General features: G+C 42.7%; 1 protein-coding gene across 3 annotated transcripts in view; it reads right to left on the reverse strand.

Moving 5' to 3' along the window:
- The window catches only part of SATB1 (SATB homeobox 1), a 118,846-nt gene extending 108,189 nt beyond the window's left edge, over nt 1-10,657 (reverse strand). For 2 of the 3 annotated variants that reach the window (XM_028751554.2, XM_028751542.2), the window contains exon 1: nt 9,567-10,657. In XM_028751554.2, coding sequence (XP_028607387.2) covers nt 9,567-9,570 — 4 coding nt within the window. In that variant the 5' untranslated portion in view covers nt 9,571-10,657. Of the gene's footprint in view, nt 1-8,857; nt 8,880-9,566 lie in introns of those variants that run through there. The other variant, XM_028751556.2, reaches the window with a different exon arrangement.
- Nucleotides 10,658-19,732: the final 9,075 nt, after the last annotated feature.

A 19,732-nucleotide genomic window follows, 5' to 3' on the forward strand; every position in this document is an offset into this window, starting at 1 on the left:
CATGTGGTGAATGCACATGCTCTGGGAGAGTGTGATTGGTTGCAACTCCATGATGCATGTCCACTGCATGTTATGTTTAAAGACATGCATCTTCTGCCACACTTTCAGGTGTACATGCAGCAAACAACTGCAGGTGTGAATCCACACACTTTCTATGCTAAGGCTTCAACCCAAGTAAGTCTGCGAGTAATAATCTAGTCACAGTAGTACATATCCTGTTAAAAATAATATGCATTAGTTGATATTAAAACTAATATGCATTAGTTGATATTTTCTTTTAAAAATGCAAAAACTAAAGGCAATACTCTATAGCTGCTATCCTAAGCACACTTACTAAGGAGTATGGCCTATTGAGCTCAATGGGACTTAGTAAACATGCATGGGATTTCAGTCTATGCTTATTTGCTCAATACCATTTGCCTCAAATACTGCCCTTCACAGCTCCTTTTAATACAAAATCCCCCCCCCCCCCGTGCAATTACACTTAAAAGTAGATAGCATTTTCCCAAGTGCATATTTAAACCTTTCGCTATTCTGAGGTTCCTGTTTTGGAGATTTCTCTTTGCCATTCTTCATCATGGTTCGGTTTTAAAATGCAAATAATTTAAGAAAAGTAACTTCTATGATTAAAGACTTGAGTTGTACCCTCATACAACCAATATATATTTCTATTTTAAAAGGAGGAAGGGAAATCCAACACAACTTAACCACATTTTGTACTGCAGTTTCCAAAGTACCAAATATTCTTTAATAGACACAAACAGCAGCACAATACCTTCTATGAAATTGCATATCAGAAACATGATATTATAGGTTTGTGCACACTCACATAAGCTTAAGGCACTTCATAAGTGTTGTCATGGTGGCGGGGGGGATATATTGGGGGTGAATACATTATAGCTGCTTGATTTCCAACTACAGATGATTTATAGTGGTTAGTGCCATTGTAAGAAACCAACAACTGGTTTATCATCTTTTCCTTTTTCACATTTGTGTGCTCATGTTTTCTTGGACAATATATATATATATATTCATAATAAGCTGTTGTTGAAAGCAAAACCCTTAGGTGCAACTTTCTATTTCTCTGGTTCCTTGAAGTTCAATAATAGCTTTCACCTAACCCAAGATTAATTCAATATCTACACCACTTAACTTGGTGAAGATATAAAATTGCGCAAGTTTCTAAATGAATCATGCAGTTCTCTAGCTGAAATTTTCTGGAATTCCTGAGTGTGTGAGTTTAGCCATTATACAGAAATGCTTCTCTCAAATGTAATGCCCTACATGACTAACCAGAGTAATCTACAGCAAGTCTCTGTTGTTAACTCTGCCCATTGGCTCATGAAATATAGGTAGCCAAATTTTCTGTTAAATCAAATTCTTAGACAATATTCCAGTTTATCATTTTGGAATGTAGTTCTATTCATCTATGTATCACTTCATAATCTATATTAATAACCTGAATATGCAAAACTGCATAAGCACATATGTTTGCAGCAAAATATACACACATATGCATAGGTCGGCTTTCTTCAATTGTAATGCCGTAGGGACTTCTGAACTGGGTTAATACATTTGAACCATGACGTGCCATATATCTGCAACTGAGAAGTCTAATAGCATGCTTTCACAAGTGACTGTAGTCTGTATAAGAGCTCCTTAAACATAAGGAGAATCAGCGAGAAGTGAATTTTCGCAAGGGGAAAAAATGCACAAAGATTTAAGAAAGACTGTAAACTACGTTAGATGTTTATCTATACATAAGAGACAGGTGTCGCACAAACAGGAAAAAAAACCCCATGAAGCCAAACGAGAAATTTTTAACTCCCAACGTCCATCTGTTAAATTTGAATTCATGCATAACTGATTATCCATGACTGATAAGTTATTTTCTACACCCCCCCTTCAAGTATCTTAACACAGGTGTTTAAATATTACAAGCAAAATCGCCACTAAAAGAAGAAAGTATCTCAGAAACTCTTAAAAGCAACACAAGGATTAACAAACAATAAAATGACATGCCGTTTAATAGAGGTGACCTAACTTTTTTTTAAAAAAAAATGTCAACACACATGGATATTAAATATTAATAAGCTATTCTGTTATTGTAATAATAAGGTTAAGTAAGCTTCTCCATACTAAAAAGAAAGGGAGGAAAAACATTAGGAATATTTGAAAGAGACACAGAGATGAGAAGCAGAGGCATAAGGAAAATATGTCAACAATAAACAAGAGGAAATGAAAAAGAAGGAAAAGATGAAGGTGGAAACTAATCTCTGTGTGTCATTATGACTGCCAGAGTACTGCCAAAGAAGCAGCATCCTTTTATTTCAATTTTAATCATTTCTGAATTTTAATACCCTGCTCCTTTTGTAATTCTCCTGGCATTCCCCATATGCATCCACCCCAGCCAAAACACCAGTGTAAATTAAATGGCACACAAACCACATCACTGATGTAGTTCTCCCAATCACGTGACCAAAAGCAGAAAAGGCAAGTCTGTTTAAAGTCCCTATGGACTACTAGCCAATTAACTGACTTAGCGTTTCCCACTTTCTTTAATTTTAAAAAGAAGGCCAGTGGTTAACACACGTAGCTGTTCACAAAAAAAATAAAAAATAAAAAAGCAAGCCCCGTACTAATACAATAATCAGTGACCATCAGGGCCTAGAAAAATGAGTTTGCTCTCACTGGCACTAAGGAGCATCACATGATTATTTAATTACAGCTCTAATTTTTGTCTCATGGATGGCAACATATCAACAATTAATAGGGCAAATAGAGGAGACTGCATTTTTAAAGCGACAGAACCTATATGTGAAAGACACAGCCTGAAAATACAACAGGCAAATTTGGGGAATCTTTTTTTACATAGTCTGATGTCTTTATTTAACAACTACATAAGACACATGCACACTAAACCCATTTTGCGGGTAAGGTGTTGTGGCTTTTGTTTTGTTTTTACTTAAAGGTCACTAGAAAAGAAGATTTGGGACTATTAAGGTACATTTTGAAACATAGTGGTCATATTAAACATCATGCAAGAGCTCATTTCCATCACCGAATGGGTAGCTCAACTACAGCAGGTTAATGAGATTACAGGTTCAGTGGAAATGAAACCATATGGTTACAAGATGATCACACTTTGAATCGTGCCCAGAGAGCTCTAGGAAGGCACTATCCAAATAACTTTATTGTACTAGCCATGCACTCACCCTGTCAGCCATGATGGTATGAAGATCTAGTTGACAACAGCTTATCAAATGGCTTTCACTGATTTAGCTGCAGCATGAATTGAAGCTTCACACCTTTGCTGTCTCTCACGCGAATTGTAGGTATTAGATTTGTATGATCATATGGGCATAGCTGCCTTTTGTACACCTGGACACTTCCAAAATCGTCATCAAGGAGGTATGTTATCCACTCATCAGTCTAGCAAATTAGTCCTTCTCACATTGATTCATGTTTTGTCTAGGCCTGCAATACCCGTGTGATGTCACAGGTCACATGTCACAGCACTGATACCTTATCAGTCTGAATTTTTCTCTGCCAGACTGGTTTGTAGGGTCAGAGCTATAAAACTGATAAGGACAGGGAATTAGGCCAGTGTATCCTGAGAAATGACACTGATTTTTTAAAACGTGAAAGCTGGATTTTGATTGCTTGGGGGGGGGCGCTTTATGCTTTTACAGCTAAACAAAGACACCAACTATTTTCTACCACCATACAACCAGTTTTAAGATTATATTTTTCAGTTTTTCCAAAATAAAATTAAAAATTGTTTTGTTAATGAGCTGAAATTTGTTGTAACAAGCAGATATCTTCATAAATTATAATAAATACACAGCCTTTGCATACTTTAACCACTGAAAAAGGTTCTCAGTTGCAAGGAAATTCTTTACACCTTGGTTTTCTCCTTACATAATTATAGCCACAATGTTTTGCCATTATACGGCAGTGCCATTCACCCCAGAAATATCTGAACATTTTCCAGATAAAGTGTATGCAGGTATGCCTCAAGCCCACCTGTGAAACCAAGTCTAGCAATATATTTTGTCCCTAGTGCTACCATGGACCCCAGGAATGCATTGCGGGAAAGGTTCCAATCAAGGGATGCACAAAACCTGTTTTACGAGTTGCATGTAGCCTATCTGAAAATAAATTGTATATGTGAGCATCCAAGATCACTTCTTCAAGAGCTTAGTATCCAGTCCTTTAACAGAACTACAAAAATATTGATAAAGGTGTGAAATCTATAGAGTGTGCTGAAATAAAGAGTTATAATAAAATAAAAGAACACCAGTCAGAGTGATACGGGCCAAGGCTTCAAATGCCAGGGGAAGATATGAGCTTCGAATGTAAAGTTCTTGAGGACATGTTATTCCCTAAATTATTATTAATAATAATTTAAAAGGAGCATTTGGAGTAGCACGACTCCATCTTATTGGCTGTGCACTGTGTTCTATAGGAACGGAATCTGGTGGGAATCAGTCTACATACGTTTGATAATCCATAGTTTACTAGTGCAGATTGGAGACAGCTTTAAGAAAACCTATATTTTGCATAAAGTGATAAAAATAGACCTTGGCAATGTGAATGCTACCGTATCTTACCGTGAACTTATATTCAGAGTCAACTCATTTACAACACAATCTGACGCATGCCTGCTCAGAAAGAATTTCCTGTTAAGATCAGCAGAATTCACTCTTAAGGATTGCAGTTGAACTCTACCTTAGAAAAGCGTGGTTTCATTAAGTCATACACAGAGTTGACACGTTTAAAATCATAACTAACTTAAGTCTATTGGTCTACTGTGTCTTAGTCAGATATAACACTTAAGTCAACAACAGCAAAACGGAAATTAACAGTAAGGTGTACGTATGCCACAGTCGAACATGCTACATCATGTGTGTTACACCTAACTTATTCAGGTTTTATTTCTGATCTCAGGTTTTCTAGAATTTAACCTGACTTGTGTCCATAGAATTACTCCTGATTCAACTTTGTGCAGTACTCTAAAAATATTGTTTTGGCATAGCTGAGTTTGGTAACACTAGTCTCAACTTATGTGCCATTTAGAAGCCTAGCTATGGTTAGTATTCATGGAAAAAATTAACTTCTACCCACTGATGTGAAAGTAGATGTTGGTAGGCAGCCACCATGCAGAAGTCAGTAAATACTTTAGCAGATATCCTGCAGTCTATTTACGAAGGAACTGTGGCGAGTTTGCAAGTTAATAGCACTTCTTAGAAAACCCTGAAAAAGTGACCACTGCTGTATTCTCTGTATAGGAGTCTGTGAATTAGGCTGCAAATGTAGCCATATTTCCTCAGTGGTAAGTCCTACTGAATTCAATGGGGCTTACTCTCAGATAAGTTAATACCACATCATAATTCACTTAAAGGTATAACGGCTAAAAGGTCTTTACACCATATTGAACTTTATTTCACAAATTCTGAACACATTAAGTTCTTAAATAAAGTTAAAGCGTGCACTTTTAACTTCTTTAGCAATCAAATTTGTAAGCATCTTTTGTAAACGAGAGTGACTTTGTTGTGAGTGAAGCTCTTTAAAATGCACTAGACTGCGTAGTGACAGATTTGCAGAACATTTTCCCTCACATACACATATGTGCTTTCAGTTATTAATAATATGCTTCTGCCCTTATAGTCAACAGCTCAAATGGATGCTCTGTGCAGCTTGCTATGCATATTACTTTTCAGAAACAGCATTTTATCCTGTGTTTACCGTATAAAACTAGATACTGCTTCTTTAAAATCGGCACCAGCATGCCTCAGAAAGCAGCATGGAGTTTTCCTTTAAGTTGCCCCTGGCCCAAATGATAAAACTTTCCCTCCCATATGCTAACAAGGAAGACTCAGTTGCCATGGATAATACTGCCAGGTTGATATTAAAATGGAATCGGGAGTCATTATTTAGTGGCGACAGGGATATAAATACATGCACTCACTTATAAACTGGTATTTACCCCTGGAAAGTAAGTAATATTTTTCCTTTCCTGTTCTGTCAGCTTAACGCAATGCAAATAAAAAGTAGGTATATTGTGACTTTAAGTCAAAAGTGTTGATTCCAGAAAGGAAGCAGATTATTGAAGTCTCATACCCATTACAGCAAAAGGGACTTTTGGCAGAAGATACACCCTTGTGTTCTAGACAGGTAGCATTAATGAACATTAATGTACTTGACTTCAGAAATGCCAATAAAACTATCCATTCTGTTCCATAGCTGAGCTCAAAAGGGGAAATCTCCCAGCTGCCCAGGTAGCTAAAGACTTGAGGCTTGTGTCTTAAACACAGAAGTATTCCGTCAACCCTGAAAAGGACTGATGCTTTAAAATGTGATGATGGCAGTTAGAAATGTGAAATATTTCAGCAGACATTTAGAAATATGGAAGAATCAAGATGTTGTAATGGAGCTTGTAAAACATGCACTGTATCTACTAACAAGAAGAAGGAATTTTATTTTATGTTTAACTCTAATGTTTAATTAACATGTCAGCAAATATGTATTTATAAAATTAGTAGCAGCTGTAGCTCAGTGTCCCTAAAAACAGATATATTTTCAACATAAGACTAGTCATTCTTAGAATGTAGCCTTCTGTAATAGTTTCTAACACTGATAAGTTACAAGTTCTTTACTACGGTATATATTAGTCACACTGAGAAACCAACCCAAGTTCTTCCTCACACATAACGTTAAATAAAAGAAATATGCCATGATCTTGTGCTCTTCTATTTATTTCTTATTTTAGAAATCTGGCAAAACTGTGCCTTTTCTAGAAATTGGAACAGTTAATATAGTTAGCTTTTCTGAATGCACTTTGAAGCATTCCAAAAATGAAATTATACATATTTAATGATTTCTCTGTACAAGTTATACAAGGGCTGTAGATTCCACCTGTCATTAGGGATTTTGCATTACAGGCATACCTGCAACACTGTGCAGGTAGTGCTTCGCTTAGCAATATTTGTAATAATAAGATTTCTGATACAGAACAGGTGCTTGTCAGCTGACCTCATGGACCTATAACGCAAGTTATAACCTGGCGTGCCAAAAACCTTTTCTCTGTGTCGGATTCCAATTCAGCATTTGAATAATGTGGCGCGTTTTCTCCATCAGATTAATGTACCCTCACTGCATACAGGGATGATTCTACCATAATGTACGTAAGGATCCTGAACTTACTTTTCTCGTTAGGAGATGCAAGATCTCTAAGGAATTACTATGCAATTTAAAAGATCAATAGTTAAGCATATGAAAACGGAAAGTTTCTTTTTAGGCCCCACATGAACTGGGCACATTTGATTTACATGCTTTGGCTTGAATATACTTATTTTAACACAAATAATTATTTTTAACTCCTGGGAAAAACAAAAGGAATGTTATGGCTTTGGATGTATTTGCTACCTTTTTTATTAGTATATTTGGAACATACTTTGGAATAATTTTTGTTCATTAGTTATCTGAGGCAAGGGGAAGAAACAACTGCAAATAATGACTTTACATAATGTGACACACTTTATATATCTAAGTATGCAAACACAGAATGCTTTCTTGTGTATCTGCATTTTTCACATTCTGCGTATGTGCTGTTGTTTCTAAATGACAACTGATGTATTTGAAACACAGCTAAGTGTCAGAACAGATTAGAAAACCAAGTTTTATAACATGCCTAAGCTTATTAAGCTATATTCATGCATCTGCGGAACATGAATTGCTCCCCACATTTTCTATTCAAAACAATGGCCCAAATTAAGATCCTCATATCTAGCGATTGTTTCAAACACTCTGGAAGACACAGCGGGAGGGAAAATATCCAGTCAATTCCTTTTGCCAACTAAAGTTGCAATTTTGCACATATTGTAACCTTTCTTAACAATGTGAGAAAAACAGAGTAAATATATTAAATTTGTTTCACAACAGATGCTTAGGTTGTTAATATTTAAGATGTCTATTCATGCTATTCCTGTCTGCACATTTGTCAAAAATGTAAGCTTGAATGCTAATGTTTGCCAGCAGAGTGGAGCAGACAAGTATTTGAATGTACTAGACCAAACTAATGCTCAGGAGAAATAAAGGTTGGCTTCTGAATCCTCTCCTTCCGTCGGTTAATGCATCATATGCTTTCACCTTGGTATTCTTTACTCTGAAGTTAAGGATGCTCTCTCTGCCCAACAAATTCACTTTAGAACTACTAACCTGAATGAAACTTAGGCTGAAACTGCCTTCAATGAGAAGCCACGGGATCTCTCCGCCACAGAAACTTCAGCTCAGGCACAAGTTTTAAGCTGTCACTGCCAAAGCTTTTCAGAGGCAGATCTCAAGAGATAGGGAGCTCAAGCGAGCAAACCGAATTCTGGCTCGGACTTTAGAAGAACACCTAATTACTATGATACAACTTAATAATATATGCCTCGAGTGACTATGGTTCCGTGTGACCAACTGATGCTTTGCGAGCGAGGGGATGGGGGGTGGGAATGGGGTGGCAGGAAAGGACCCGGACGGGGCGACTTTTGGTGCAAGGGGAGGCGCTCCAGCTGGCCCCCTTCCGAGATTTCCCAGCGCAAGCTTCCCTTATAGGTTAATACCAAAAATGAAATTACATTTCCTCTTGGGCTCCTTGGATGCCGTTTCAGGGACCACCCAGTTCTTTAAAAGAAAAAGAGCAGGATTCTGCCAGGGGAAAGAGGAGGACCTCACGTGGAGAGAGAGAAAGTACACCTGTGTGGGGAGCCGCCTCCGCCTCCAAAGGTCACCGGCAGGCCAGCGGACCCACCACCCCCCGCCGCCGCCGCCGCCCCTCACGAGAACTTTAGCCCTTCCCGCCAAGACGAACCTCCAGCTGACCTCTTCCCGGTCCGGCATCTTCCTGCTCTCCTTCCGCTCCTAGCAGCAGCTCGGGACGAAGCCCTTTTAAAACTCCCTCACTTCCACGCGGCGGCGGCGGCTGAGCAGAGTGCGCCGCCGCCGCCGCCCTTTCGCGCGCGCACACCCCTCTCCTGCGCGGCTGACTTTCCCCACCACCTCCACCTCCACCTCCTGCTGCTCCCTCGAGCATCCCCCCCCCGGCAGGCATCCCCGGGCCGCAGAAATGTAAACTTCTGCTGAACTGAGGCAAAACTCCGGGTCGAGGGTTCAAGAAGTTGAGGCAAACTTCCCAGCGACCCTCGCCAGCAACTTCTTGACTCGGAAAAGGCAGGCAGGCGCGCGCGCTCCCGCCCGCCCCTGTGTGTGTGTGTGTTGTGCGCGTGTGAATAAAGCAGGTGTCCGTGCGCGCGTGGTGGAAGCCACTCGCTCCCCCCGATGAAACAGGACGAGTGTAAAAAGGAATTATTAGACGGAGAGCGTCTCCCCTACCAGGAACTCGGCTGCGGTTAAATGAAAAGCCGCCCAGAACAACAAAATCCTGCTTTTCCAAATCCATTCCCACCCGGCTGCCCACACCGAATTCCAAGTCCCCCCTAGAATGAAAACTTGGGCTTTCGGTAAGCGAGCGAGCGAGGGCGCGCGGCCGAGGCGAAAAGGAAGGAAGACGGAAAACTCACTCATGAGAGCGCAGCGAGAGGGCGGGCGAGGCTGGGCGACACCTTCAGCTTCCCAGGCGCCGGCGAAGTTAATTGCGCTGAACTTCAAGTTGTCTTTTCACCCATCGGGAGTGGGCGTTTAAAGGAAGGAGCGCGAGCGGAGAGGAGGAGGAGGAGGAGGACGACGACGACGTCGTGGTGGTGGTGGAGGAGGGGGCGCGCGCAGACACACACAGACACCGCATATATAGACACATGCAGACACACAAACACACACGCACGCACACAACCACTCGCCCTCCCCCCCCCCCTTCACTCTTGAACTGCTCGGCGAGGAGGAAGACGACGACGACGACGACGGGAAGGCGGCGCCCGCCTGCTTTGGGCACTCTCCCGCCAGGCAGCCGGGCGAACGAAGTGTCCAAAAAACCCGCGGGGCTCTTGCTTTACGCGCAGTTCTCAGCCCAGTCCGCGGGGACGCGTCTCTCTCCTTCCCCCACCCTCCCCCTCTCCTCTCTCTTGTGGTGGTTGTTGTGGTTGTTTTCCTCTCCTCCTGCTGCTCTGGCGAAGAAGCTTCGGAGGCACGAGAGGCTCGGCCGGGGCCGTCTGCGCTCGCTGACTCTCCCCCTTGCGGAGGCTGGCCCACGTCGGTGCAGGAGCCGAGGTGAAGCCGCTGCCGCTGCCGCCGCTTGCTGCTGTTTTGCTGCTGCTGCCGCCGCCGCCGCTCTCGGGGTTGGCGCGAGGGGAGAAGCTGCCCGCGGGTTCCACGGAGCAAAAGGCGAAGAGGGTCGGAGCTTGGACGCCGACTGCTTTATTTACTTCTCCCTTCTGTCTCTCTCTCTCTCTCTTCCTTGCCTACTTCCGCCTGCCGTTCCCCCTTCTCCTCGCTTTCCCTCAGGGCTATTTCTTTCTCTCCCTCTTTTTTCCCCGAGGGTGGGCGAGAATGCTTCTGCTTTTGGAAAGGAAGAGTGGCTGGCTCGCTTGGCTGGCTGTGTGCGCGCCTGCCTCTCTCTGCCTCCCTCGCCGCCCCGGGGAAGGAGGAAGTCAGGTGAGACACACACACAATCCCCTCCCAGTCCCTGTGCGACGGGCAGGAGCTAATCACTGTTGTTGGGATTGTGCAGTTGTTGTTGTTGTTGTTGTTTTGTTGTTTTAAATGCTATTATCTTCCCTTCCACCACCACCTCTTCTCTCTCCCTTTCTCTCCCCCCTTTCCTAAATCCTGCTTCCCGCACACACCCCACCGCCGGAGAGCAGCGCCCCACGCAGGAACAGCAGGCGCACGAAGGGCTGCTCTGCCCCCCTTTATCTTCTTCTCCTTTCCCTCTTCCCCCCACTTTCCGTAGATCACCCCCTCCCTTCCCTCTCCCTCCCCCCCCCCCCCCGCATTCCGCTCGTTTATTTCAATATTTATACACCACATGCTTGGCTGTCAGCTGGTGCTCACTTCAAACCCCGGGAAAGGGAGATGCGTGGCTGGTGCGGGGGGGGGGGGAGGCGGCAGGGAGGATGAGCGAGCAGGGCAGTTTCCGAAAAGGGATCTAACAAAGGTGATCAATATTTTAAGCTCGGAGGAGATGGGAGAGAAAGGGACGGCTTCTCCATCCTTTTCCTCCCCCCCCCCCCACCAGCTCAAAACAAAACCGCCTCCTCCCTACGGGCCCGGGGCGGACGAGGAGCCGAACAGCCTTTTCCGATCGCGGAGACTTGGGCGGAGAGGCAGGCAGAGAGACAGAAAGTTCCAACACACGGCGATGGAAGAAGGTGTGTGTGTTGCCGGGCAGACCAGAAGCGCACATGCTGGCGCGCCTTTGAAACCTACCGCAGAAGCCGGCTGTTACTTTGCTTAGAATGGGTGGGGGAGAAAGAGTTTTTCCCCACCTGCTTGCGGGAGCTTTCCACGCGCGTTTTTGGCGCTGCGCGGCACTACTTCGCGACCTGGGCTGGGGAGTTATTCGGCTCCTTTCGAGCAACAGCACTTGGGTGGTTCTTTTTCTCCGCTCTTAAGATTTGATTTTGTAGAATGGCAGCGCGCGTCCAATCGCTTCCGTGTTGTTGGTTCTTTTTCTGCTTAGTTATCACCGCAAACTGCATACCAGAGACGGGCTTTTAAAACGCCTCCTTTATTTTCTTAATCGGAGCGCAATACTAGCTGGTGTGCAAGCAAAGTTCTTGGAAAGTAGACTTGGAAATAGACTCTCTTTCCCACCGCCCCCTTCAGCAAAATATCCCAAACCTGTAGGACTGTTCCCCTACATCCAGACAGTTTTAAGGGAAATTGCTACAAATCTTGCTGTGTTTCTTTTACTGTGATCACAAATGATTCTTTAACAACAAATACAACTTAAAGTGAGGAACGCTGCCTGGGTGATGATTATGAGGGCACACCTTTCCTTAATAGCCCAGTGTCATTCTGTTTCATTTTTGAAAGTTTCATTAATTATAATAATAATTAATCCACAGAAAGATACCTAAGCCCATAATAAGCTGTGTGTACTTCACCCAAAAGATGACAGGTGGGGCAGTAATACGTAACACACAGCTTACATTTTAGTTGCTCAAATGCAATATTACAAAGGCTACAACAGATTATGCAAATGCCACTGGCTCATTCCAAGCCACTCTCGGACAGTCCAGATTAAAATATTTTACTGTAGTTTTAGAGCGGGGTGGAGATGGGAAGAAACGGTTATGATTTTGCAAGCTTCTGGCGGATTTGGCATGATATTTGTGGGGTAGTCAACAAGGATACTTCTCTACTTCTCCAGGCGTTCCTGATCGGATGCACATTTGGTACTTAAGGAGAGCACACACTATTGATCTTAGAAAGCCTAAGGGAGGAGAGATGCTGAGCAGGCCCAATGCATTATCTGTTAGAAACAGGAAGCTGAATTGTTCCCACAAGTTAGTAAGAAGCCAGTGCAGATTTTGGAGCACTGGTCTAATGCAACGTTGGTGACCCATCCTCATAAGGAGGTGGACCACTGCGTTTTGAAGCTGCTCAGGCTTCTAGGAAATAGTTTGTTTAGTAGTGAGCTGATGGATTATGGCCACCAGGTCTTTCTTTGAAGCAGGGGGACCATCTGGCCTTATCACTTGTTGAAGCTGGAGCAGGGGCCTACCATTGCCAAATTCTACTGTTGTGATGGCTTTTGAAAGCCTGGTATAAAAGTGGTCAAGGAAAGCTGCATACATAGTTGTATTTGCGTGTGTAATAAAATCCAGTTGATGGTCACCATTGTTTGGCCACACCACCATTCAGGTGTGTTTGGTTTTTCTTATCTTGCTGCAGATGCTAACACACCAAAAGCTCCAGCGTCATCAAATGATCACAGAGGGAACCTACCTCTGTGCACAAACATCAAGACCCTCTGATGTTTCACTTGCTTTTGCCTCCTCCTGACTCTGTGGCAACTGTGCCAGCTCTTACTGCAATCACTACTGCAGCACAAATGAGTGAAGGACAAACCACTTCCTCTACAGACACACAGAACACAAAACAACGAGGGAAGTATCATAGCTGGTAGACGGCTCCCTATTCTCTTCTACCGCTACTCTCAGGGGATAGACTAAGCCAGTGGCGTAGCGTGGGTTGTCAGCACCCGGGGCAAGGCAAGTAATTTGCGCCCCCTAACCTGTGGTTTTTAGCACTCAAGCCTGGCACCCCCCCCCTCCACAGTGGGCGGCGACCCGGCGGCTCGGATCGGATTCACATAGCCAGCACTGCAGTGAGAGAGAGTGAGTGAGCCAGGTAGGGGCAGAGAGCTGCGAGTGCGAGCACGCCTCCCCCCGATGTTGCGCCCGGTGCGGCCGGCCCCCCCTGCACCCCCACGCTACGCCACTGGACCAAGCCACACCACATGAAAGAATCTGCTTTTTACATCACTGCAGGCCAACTTTAGCCCCCACCCCAAAGCGGTCAGTCAACAGAGAATCCCTTGGCCAAAAGCTGACCTTTCCACAGATTATTATTACTTAATACTCTTTCATGCAAGAAAGCATAATCCTTCTGAATAGTAATTTCCTTCAGTGGAGGAATCTGAACTACTGTATTCCATATAACCTGCACCACGGTCTTCAGACTACTTGGGCTACGATCCCATTCTCTTGAGAGTAGGCCCCATTAGACTCAGTAAACATAGGAAACTGCCTAATACTGAATCGGAACCTATCAGGTCTTTCTAGTTAACCATTGCCTGCACATATTGGCTGCAGTCTTTTGGGGTTCCAGAGATAAGTCTCCTACCTGGATGTACTTGAAACTTACTTCTGAGTAGATACGTATAGGATTGTGCTACTATTGGCAAGTGAAAAAAGTGTTTTAAGAATTGCAAACTTGGACTATATAATTTTTTTGACAAAGCGGAAGAACAGTAGGCATGTTTATTTAATTCACTTAACAACGGCCTATAACTTGAAGGGGAAAGTAACTCTACCGGCAGCTCCTCATCTGCTTTGGGAGTCCCTCTGTGAATAATGTGCTGAAGAAGTTGCTTCTGCCTTCCCTCACTTTTGAATACTTTCAGCATTTTCTCTTAGCTGCTAAGCCTTAACAGAGCTGGTTTCAAATGTGTATTTAATGCCTGTTAACAAGTTGGTGGAAAAGCAATTGATTGTTCATCTTTAGACATGAAGAGACAATATAAAAAGGGTCAGTGCAAAAAGCTTTTTCACACTTCTGCATGAATATTTTATATATATATATATATATATATATATATGCAGGTTTTGGTGTCCTCGGGTGTCTTCCCGTGTAAAAGTTGGGGTGTCTAGGCGACGTTTCGACGAGGTCTCACTCGTCATCTTCAGGCTGGTGCTTTCGGCTTCTTGTTACTGGAACAGAGCTCTGTTCCAGCTTCTTGTTACTGGAACAGAGCTCTGTTCCAGTAACAAGAAGCCGAAAGCACCAGCCTGAAGATGACGAGTGAGACCTCGTCGAAACGTCGCCTAGACACCCCAACTTTTACACGGGAAGACACCCGAGGACACCAAAACCTGCATTCCTATACCCGTGAAAATCTACGAAAGCATATATATATATATATATATATATATATATATATATATATATATTAGCAAGCTGGATTTCTAGCACTTCGTGAATGACATGTTCTTTTCTGTCAATAAATGCTGCCTGCCTAGGCATTCTGTTCAATCTCACTCGCAGGGGGGAACAAAGGACAGAGAAACATTATATGTTCCCCTTTCTATTTCTGGTCTTGGGGAGATGAGAAGCCATTGGTTTTGATTTTTACTGTTTTCCCTTACCATTGGGAGAATAGAGGTTTGCACCCACTCAAAAGCATGTTTAAATTATTGTGGGTCAGGGGAACCAGTAAGGCTTAGGATCCTACAGACCTTAACTACTTTTCAGCATATTCTTGGAATATGCCTTTCTAGCCCTACCAACTTGGATTATTGGTTGGACCGGGTCTTTAGAGGAGCCAGCAAGCTTGTAGAGAGGATGATTCTGATGTCAGATATTTCTCACTCCCAGGGGTCATAGCATTGCACCCTGACTCGTAAGCTATGCAATGAGCTATACCTGCACGTAAACTTATTTTGAAGTTATAGGAATACTGAAATAGAAAGAGTAAGATAAATGTTTGAGATAATGTGCTGTATCAGAGAGTAGAGCTTTAAGCATTCCTGTTATGCCAATATTGTATTTAGATTCCGTGATTGTAGTCCAGAACTATGGAGTGTAATTGTGGAACAGTATCATTGACTTCAGTGCAGTAGACTGCAACAGTAAGCACCAGACAATCAAATATATGTGAGCAATTCCATATCTAAGCAAAGCGGGTCCATTTTTCTCTGTCCAAAAAAGAAAATATAAATTGAGCATTTGCTTTCTGATTTTTTCAGACTGTGGATTTGAGAGAGATTAGCATTGTGCAACACACATATCGTTGGGAAAGATTATATATAGAGAAATCAAAGTGGCTGATTAGCTTATAGATCCAAAATCATTGATATCCGTAAGTGCTAGATTTTAAAAAACCTAATATATAGAACTTAAATATGTGCAAAAGTACATGTAGACCACACATGTTCTTAATGACCAGTCATCAGACGAAAAAAGATCATAAACTAGGGATGAATAATAGATCATATTTTGTCACCTATTGAAATTGTTTCTGTTTTGCCAAACATCTTCCGTGTTTTTAGAGAATCAGTTTGATTCAGTCATGGTCATTCGTTGTGTATTTTTATTTATTTGTGATGTTTTAATGATTTTATTGTGCACGGCCATTTTTTTATTTTTTTAAATGACTTGGTGGGTTGGCAGTTTATAAAGATTAAAACAAAGAAAGAAACAAATGCTATAACTTGTTTTCCTTTTTATAGAAGCAGATGAAATTTGCAAAGTATAATTTTTAAAGAAGAATTTGTAAAGAACTTTTTATGCCAGAATTGGGTTCACTTTGCAGGCATTTTTGGCCCTTGTAAGGGAGGCAAAACCTAACCCAAACACCTGGTAGCAGCGAGCAGAGTGTGCATTTAAATTTAATAATGGTGATAATGGAGGTGGGGAATGTGGGGTCATGAGAATTTGTTTTCCCTTGACACCAATTGCAATGAGGTAGCTTGCACACAGAACCTAACACCTAACTTAAGGAATGTGCATTTGAACTTTTAACCACATGAAAAGCATAGGCTTTTTATTTATTTCATCCTCCCTCTCCAAAATCACAGTGATTGCACTGTCCTGGGAGAATAAATCTCTGTGATTAAAACTTATCTGATCATCAAAATGAAAGACCACCCCCTCACCTATCACTGCCCATTCCCACTCAAATTCAGGTTGTTTGACTATTCAACTTGGTTTCACTTCTTTTAAAATGCAGCAGTCTCTAAATTTTAAATGGCAGAATGCAGTGTTTAGGGGGCACCTGAGTTCGCAGAGTGACTCAGGACTTTGTGGGATCACCAGTTCAACTTGATATACCTTGTGAAAGCTGCAATAAGATTCAGACATTTGAAAATCTCACTGAATCACCCCCTATTCCTTTCATTATTCAGGCTGCACACAGAACCAATGCACCCCTTTATCATATTTAACATATACATTTTCATATGCATTATCCTAAAAGGGGGGGGGGGAGAAATATGTATCTAATGTTGCTTCTTTCATATACAGCAAGATAAAGCGGTGTTGTTTTGTTAACTCTGCCCATCTTTGACTTTACCACATCCTCTGCTGGGCAATGTTACAAGAAACTTGGAAGGTATACAAGATTTCTTTTTCAAGCGTGGCAGCTTTTCATAAAACCCTCTGTGGTGACTACAGATTTCCCGTACCTACTTCTACATGTCAGGTTTGGGATGATGCAGGCATAAAGCTCCTTAACCAAGGACAAGTACTCAGTGGACTTTGGGCTCGAGAGCTCCCTCTCACCTCTAGTGGAAGTCACCCTGCTGTTCTTTAGCAGGCCTTACCTGTGGTTAAGGCTCCCATCAGCAACAACCTTTGCAAATGGCCAGTACTTGTTAAGGGCTCCAAAGCTAACCAATTTCAAACCACGGTTTCAGGATCCTGGGTAATAGTGGATCCTGGTTAACATTGATGGTTAAGGTTGGTGCTGACATGATTAAGGCAGCCAAGAGGTGGAGGTAGTCAATTTTCCCAAAAGGGTTAAGCCATCAGAAGCATTAAAGTGCACCAGCCTTTCAGCACTATACGAGAGATGCGGAATAGGTAACATCCATGGTTACACATGAACATGTACAGAGGTAGTGTGGATGAATGTTGGGAGGGAAAGGAGATATGTATGTGTGTACCTCCCATAGCGGGGGATGCAGGTGGCACTGTGGGTTAAACCACAGAGCCTGAGGCTTGCTGATCAGAAGGTCGGCGGTTCAAATCCCCATGAGGGGGTGAGCTCCCGTTGCTCAGTCCCTGCTCCTGCCAACCTAGCAGTTCGAAAGCATGTCAAAGTGCAAGTAGATAAATAGGAACCATTCCGGCGGGAAGGTAAACAGCGTTTCCGTGCGCTGCTCTGGTTCGCCAGAAGCGGCTTAGTTATGCTGGCCACATGCTGGGAGCTGTACACCGGCTCCCTCGGCCAATAAAACGAGATGAGCACCACAACCCCAGAGTTGGTCACGACTGGACCTAATGGTCAGGGGTCCCTTTACCTTTTTACCTCCTATAGCTGATGATGATAATAATAATAATAATAATAATAATAATAATAATAATAATAATAATAATAATTAATAATTTTATTATTTATACCCTGCCCATCTGGCTGAGTTTCCCCAGCCACTCTGGGTGGCTTACAGCACATTAAAACAAAGTAAAACATTAGACATTAAAAATTTCCCAATACAGGGTTGTCTTTGGATGTCTTCTAAAAATCAGATAGTGAGCAATTAAGTTGCTGCATTTGGCACCAGTTGCAGCCCCTGGACCACCTTCAACTGCAGACCCACACAGAGTGGTTTTCAGTAATCCAACATGGAGGTTACCAGTGCATGGATGACAGTGGTCAGGCTATCTTGGTTCTGGGGGAAAGGCAAGATATAAATAAATACCATCATCAAATGATGAGGATGAGGACCAGTGCTTTTTTTCTGGGGGTATGCAGGGGTATGCATACCCCTAAACATTTTGTGAATCTAAGTTTGGCCTCAGTGAGGGGCAGTATTTCAATATGAGTAGGAAAATGAGAGTACCCCTAAATATTTTTTTTAGAAAAAAAGTACTGACGAAGACGATTTACAGGAGCTTTGGTATCATGGAGAACCATGCATTTGTACCTATAAGACTAAGGGCTCATCCATAATAATAATAATAATAATAATAATAATAATAATAATAATAATAATAATAATTTATTATTTATACCCCACCCATCCGGCTGGGTTTCCCCAGCCACTCTGGGCGGCTCCCAGCAGATTAAAAACAGAATAAAACATCAAATATTTAAAACTTCCCTAAACAGGGCTGCCTTCAGATGTCTTCTAAAAGCCAGATTTATTTCCTTGACATCTGATGGGACAGTGTTCCACAGGGCAGGCCCCACTACCAAGAAGGCCCTCTGCCTGGTTCCTTGTAACCTTACTTCTCACAGAGAGGGAACTGCCAGAAGGCCCTCAGAGCTGAACGATGGTGGAGAGGCTCCTTCAGATATACTGGGCCAAGGCCGTTTAGGGCTTTAAAGGTTAGCACCAGTGCTTTGAATTGTGCTCGGAAATGTACTTGATCATGTTCTCCTCTTACTTTGATATAAATACAGTGGTGCCTCGCAGGACGAAATTAATTCATTCCGCAAGTTTTGTCGTCTTGCGATTTTTTTCGTCTTGCGAAGCACGGTGTCGGGAAGGTTTTGGAAAAGCTTCAAAAATCACCAAAGTCTTTAAAAACCTCAAAAAAGGCTACCACTATGAGCTCCTCGAAGTCAAGTCGCAACTGTATTAACGGTGTTAAGAAAAAGGAAACAAACTTGCAAGACGTTTCCGTCTTGCGAAGCAAGCCCATAGGGAAAATCGTCTTGCGAAGCAGCTCAAAAAACAAAAAAACGCTTTTGTCTAGCGAGTTTTTTGTCTTGCGAGGCATTCGTCTTGCGAAGTACCACTGTAATTGTATATTATACCTAAAAGAGAAGACAGGATAGTTCTGTGGGAAGTGTACACAGATCTCAGATGGTCCCTAACATCCCATTTCACTGCTTAGGCGCATGTCCGCATGTGTGGGGTAAGGGTGTGAGAAAAGGTTATCCATTGAGTTCTATGGGAATTCAAGGCTGATGAAGACATAGACTAAGCTCCGATTCAGCTTTAAAGGGTGGGTTTTTGCAAGGAAAGCTCTGGAGGTGGGAGGGTAGGGGGAAAGGGGCAGGTCACACACAGAGCTTGAGAGCACTCTTTCCTGGAAAGAGTGGAGCAAAAGGTAAGTGTGGATAAGCTCTCAGTCAAAATCTGCTAAGCAGGGAGGGAATGGTGGCACTGTTGCGTAACTTTGTTTTCTTGTACATATTGTCATTCTAATCATACCACTCCTACTCTTGGTATCCAGACTGGTGTGTTACACTTGTTTCTCTCTGCCTTTTGTGATCAATGCCCAGAGCAAAAGTGGGGGGGACGGGGGAGGACCTAAATGGCTAAGTGGCCTTTCTTTGCTAAGGTCATATGCATTAAGCACACAGATCTCTGGGTATGCAGAAAGGACTAAAATGTAT

This window comes from Podarcis muralis, chromosome 12, assembly GCF_964188315.1.
Source record: "Podarcis muralis chromosome 12, rPodMur119.hap1.1, whole genome shotgun sequence".
NCBI classification, from domain to species: domain Eukaryota; kingdom Metazoa; phylum Chordata; class Lepidosauria; order Squamata; family Lacertidae; genus Podarcis; species Podarcis muralis.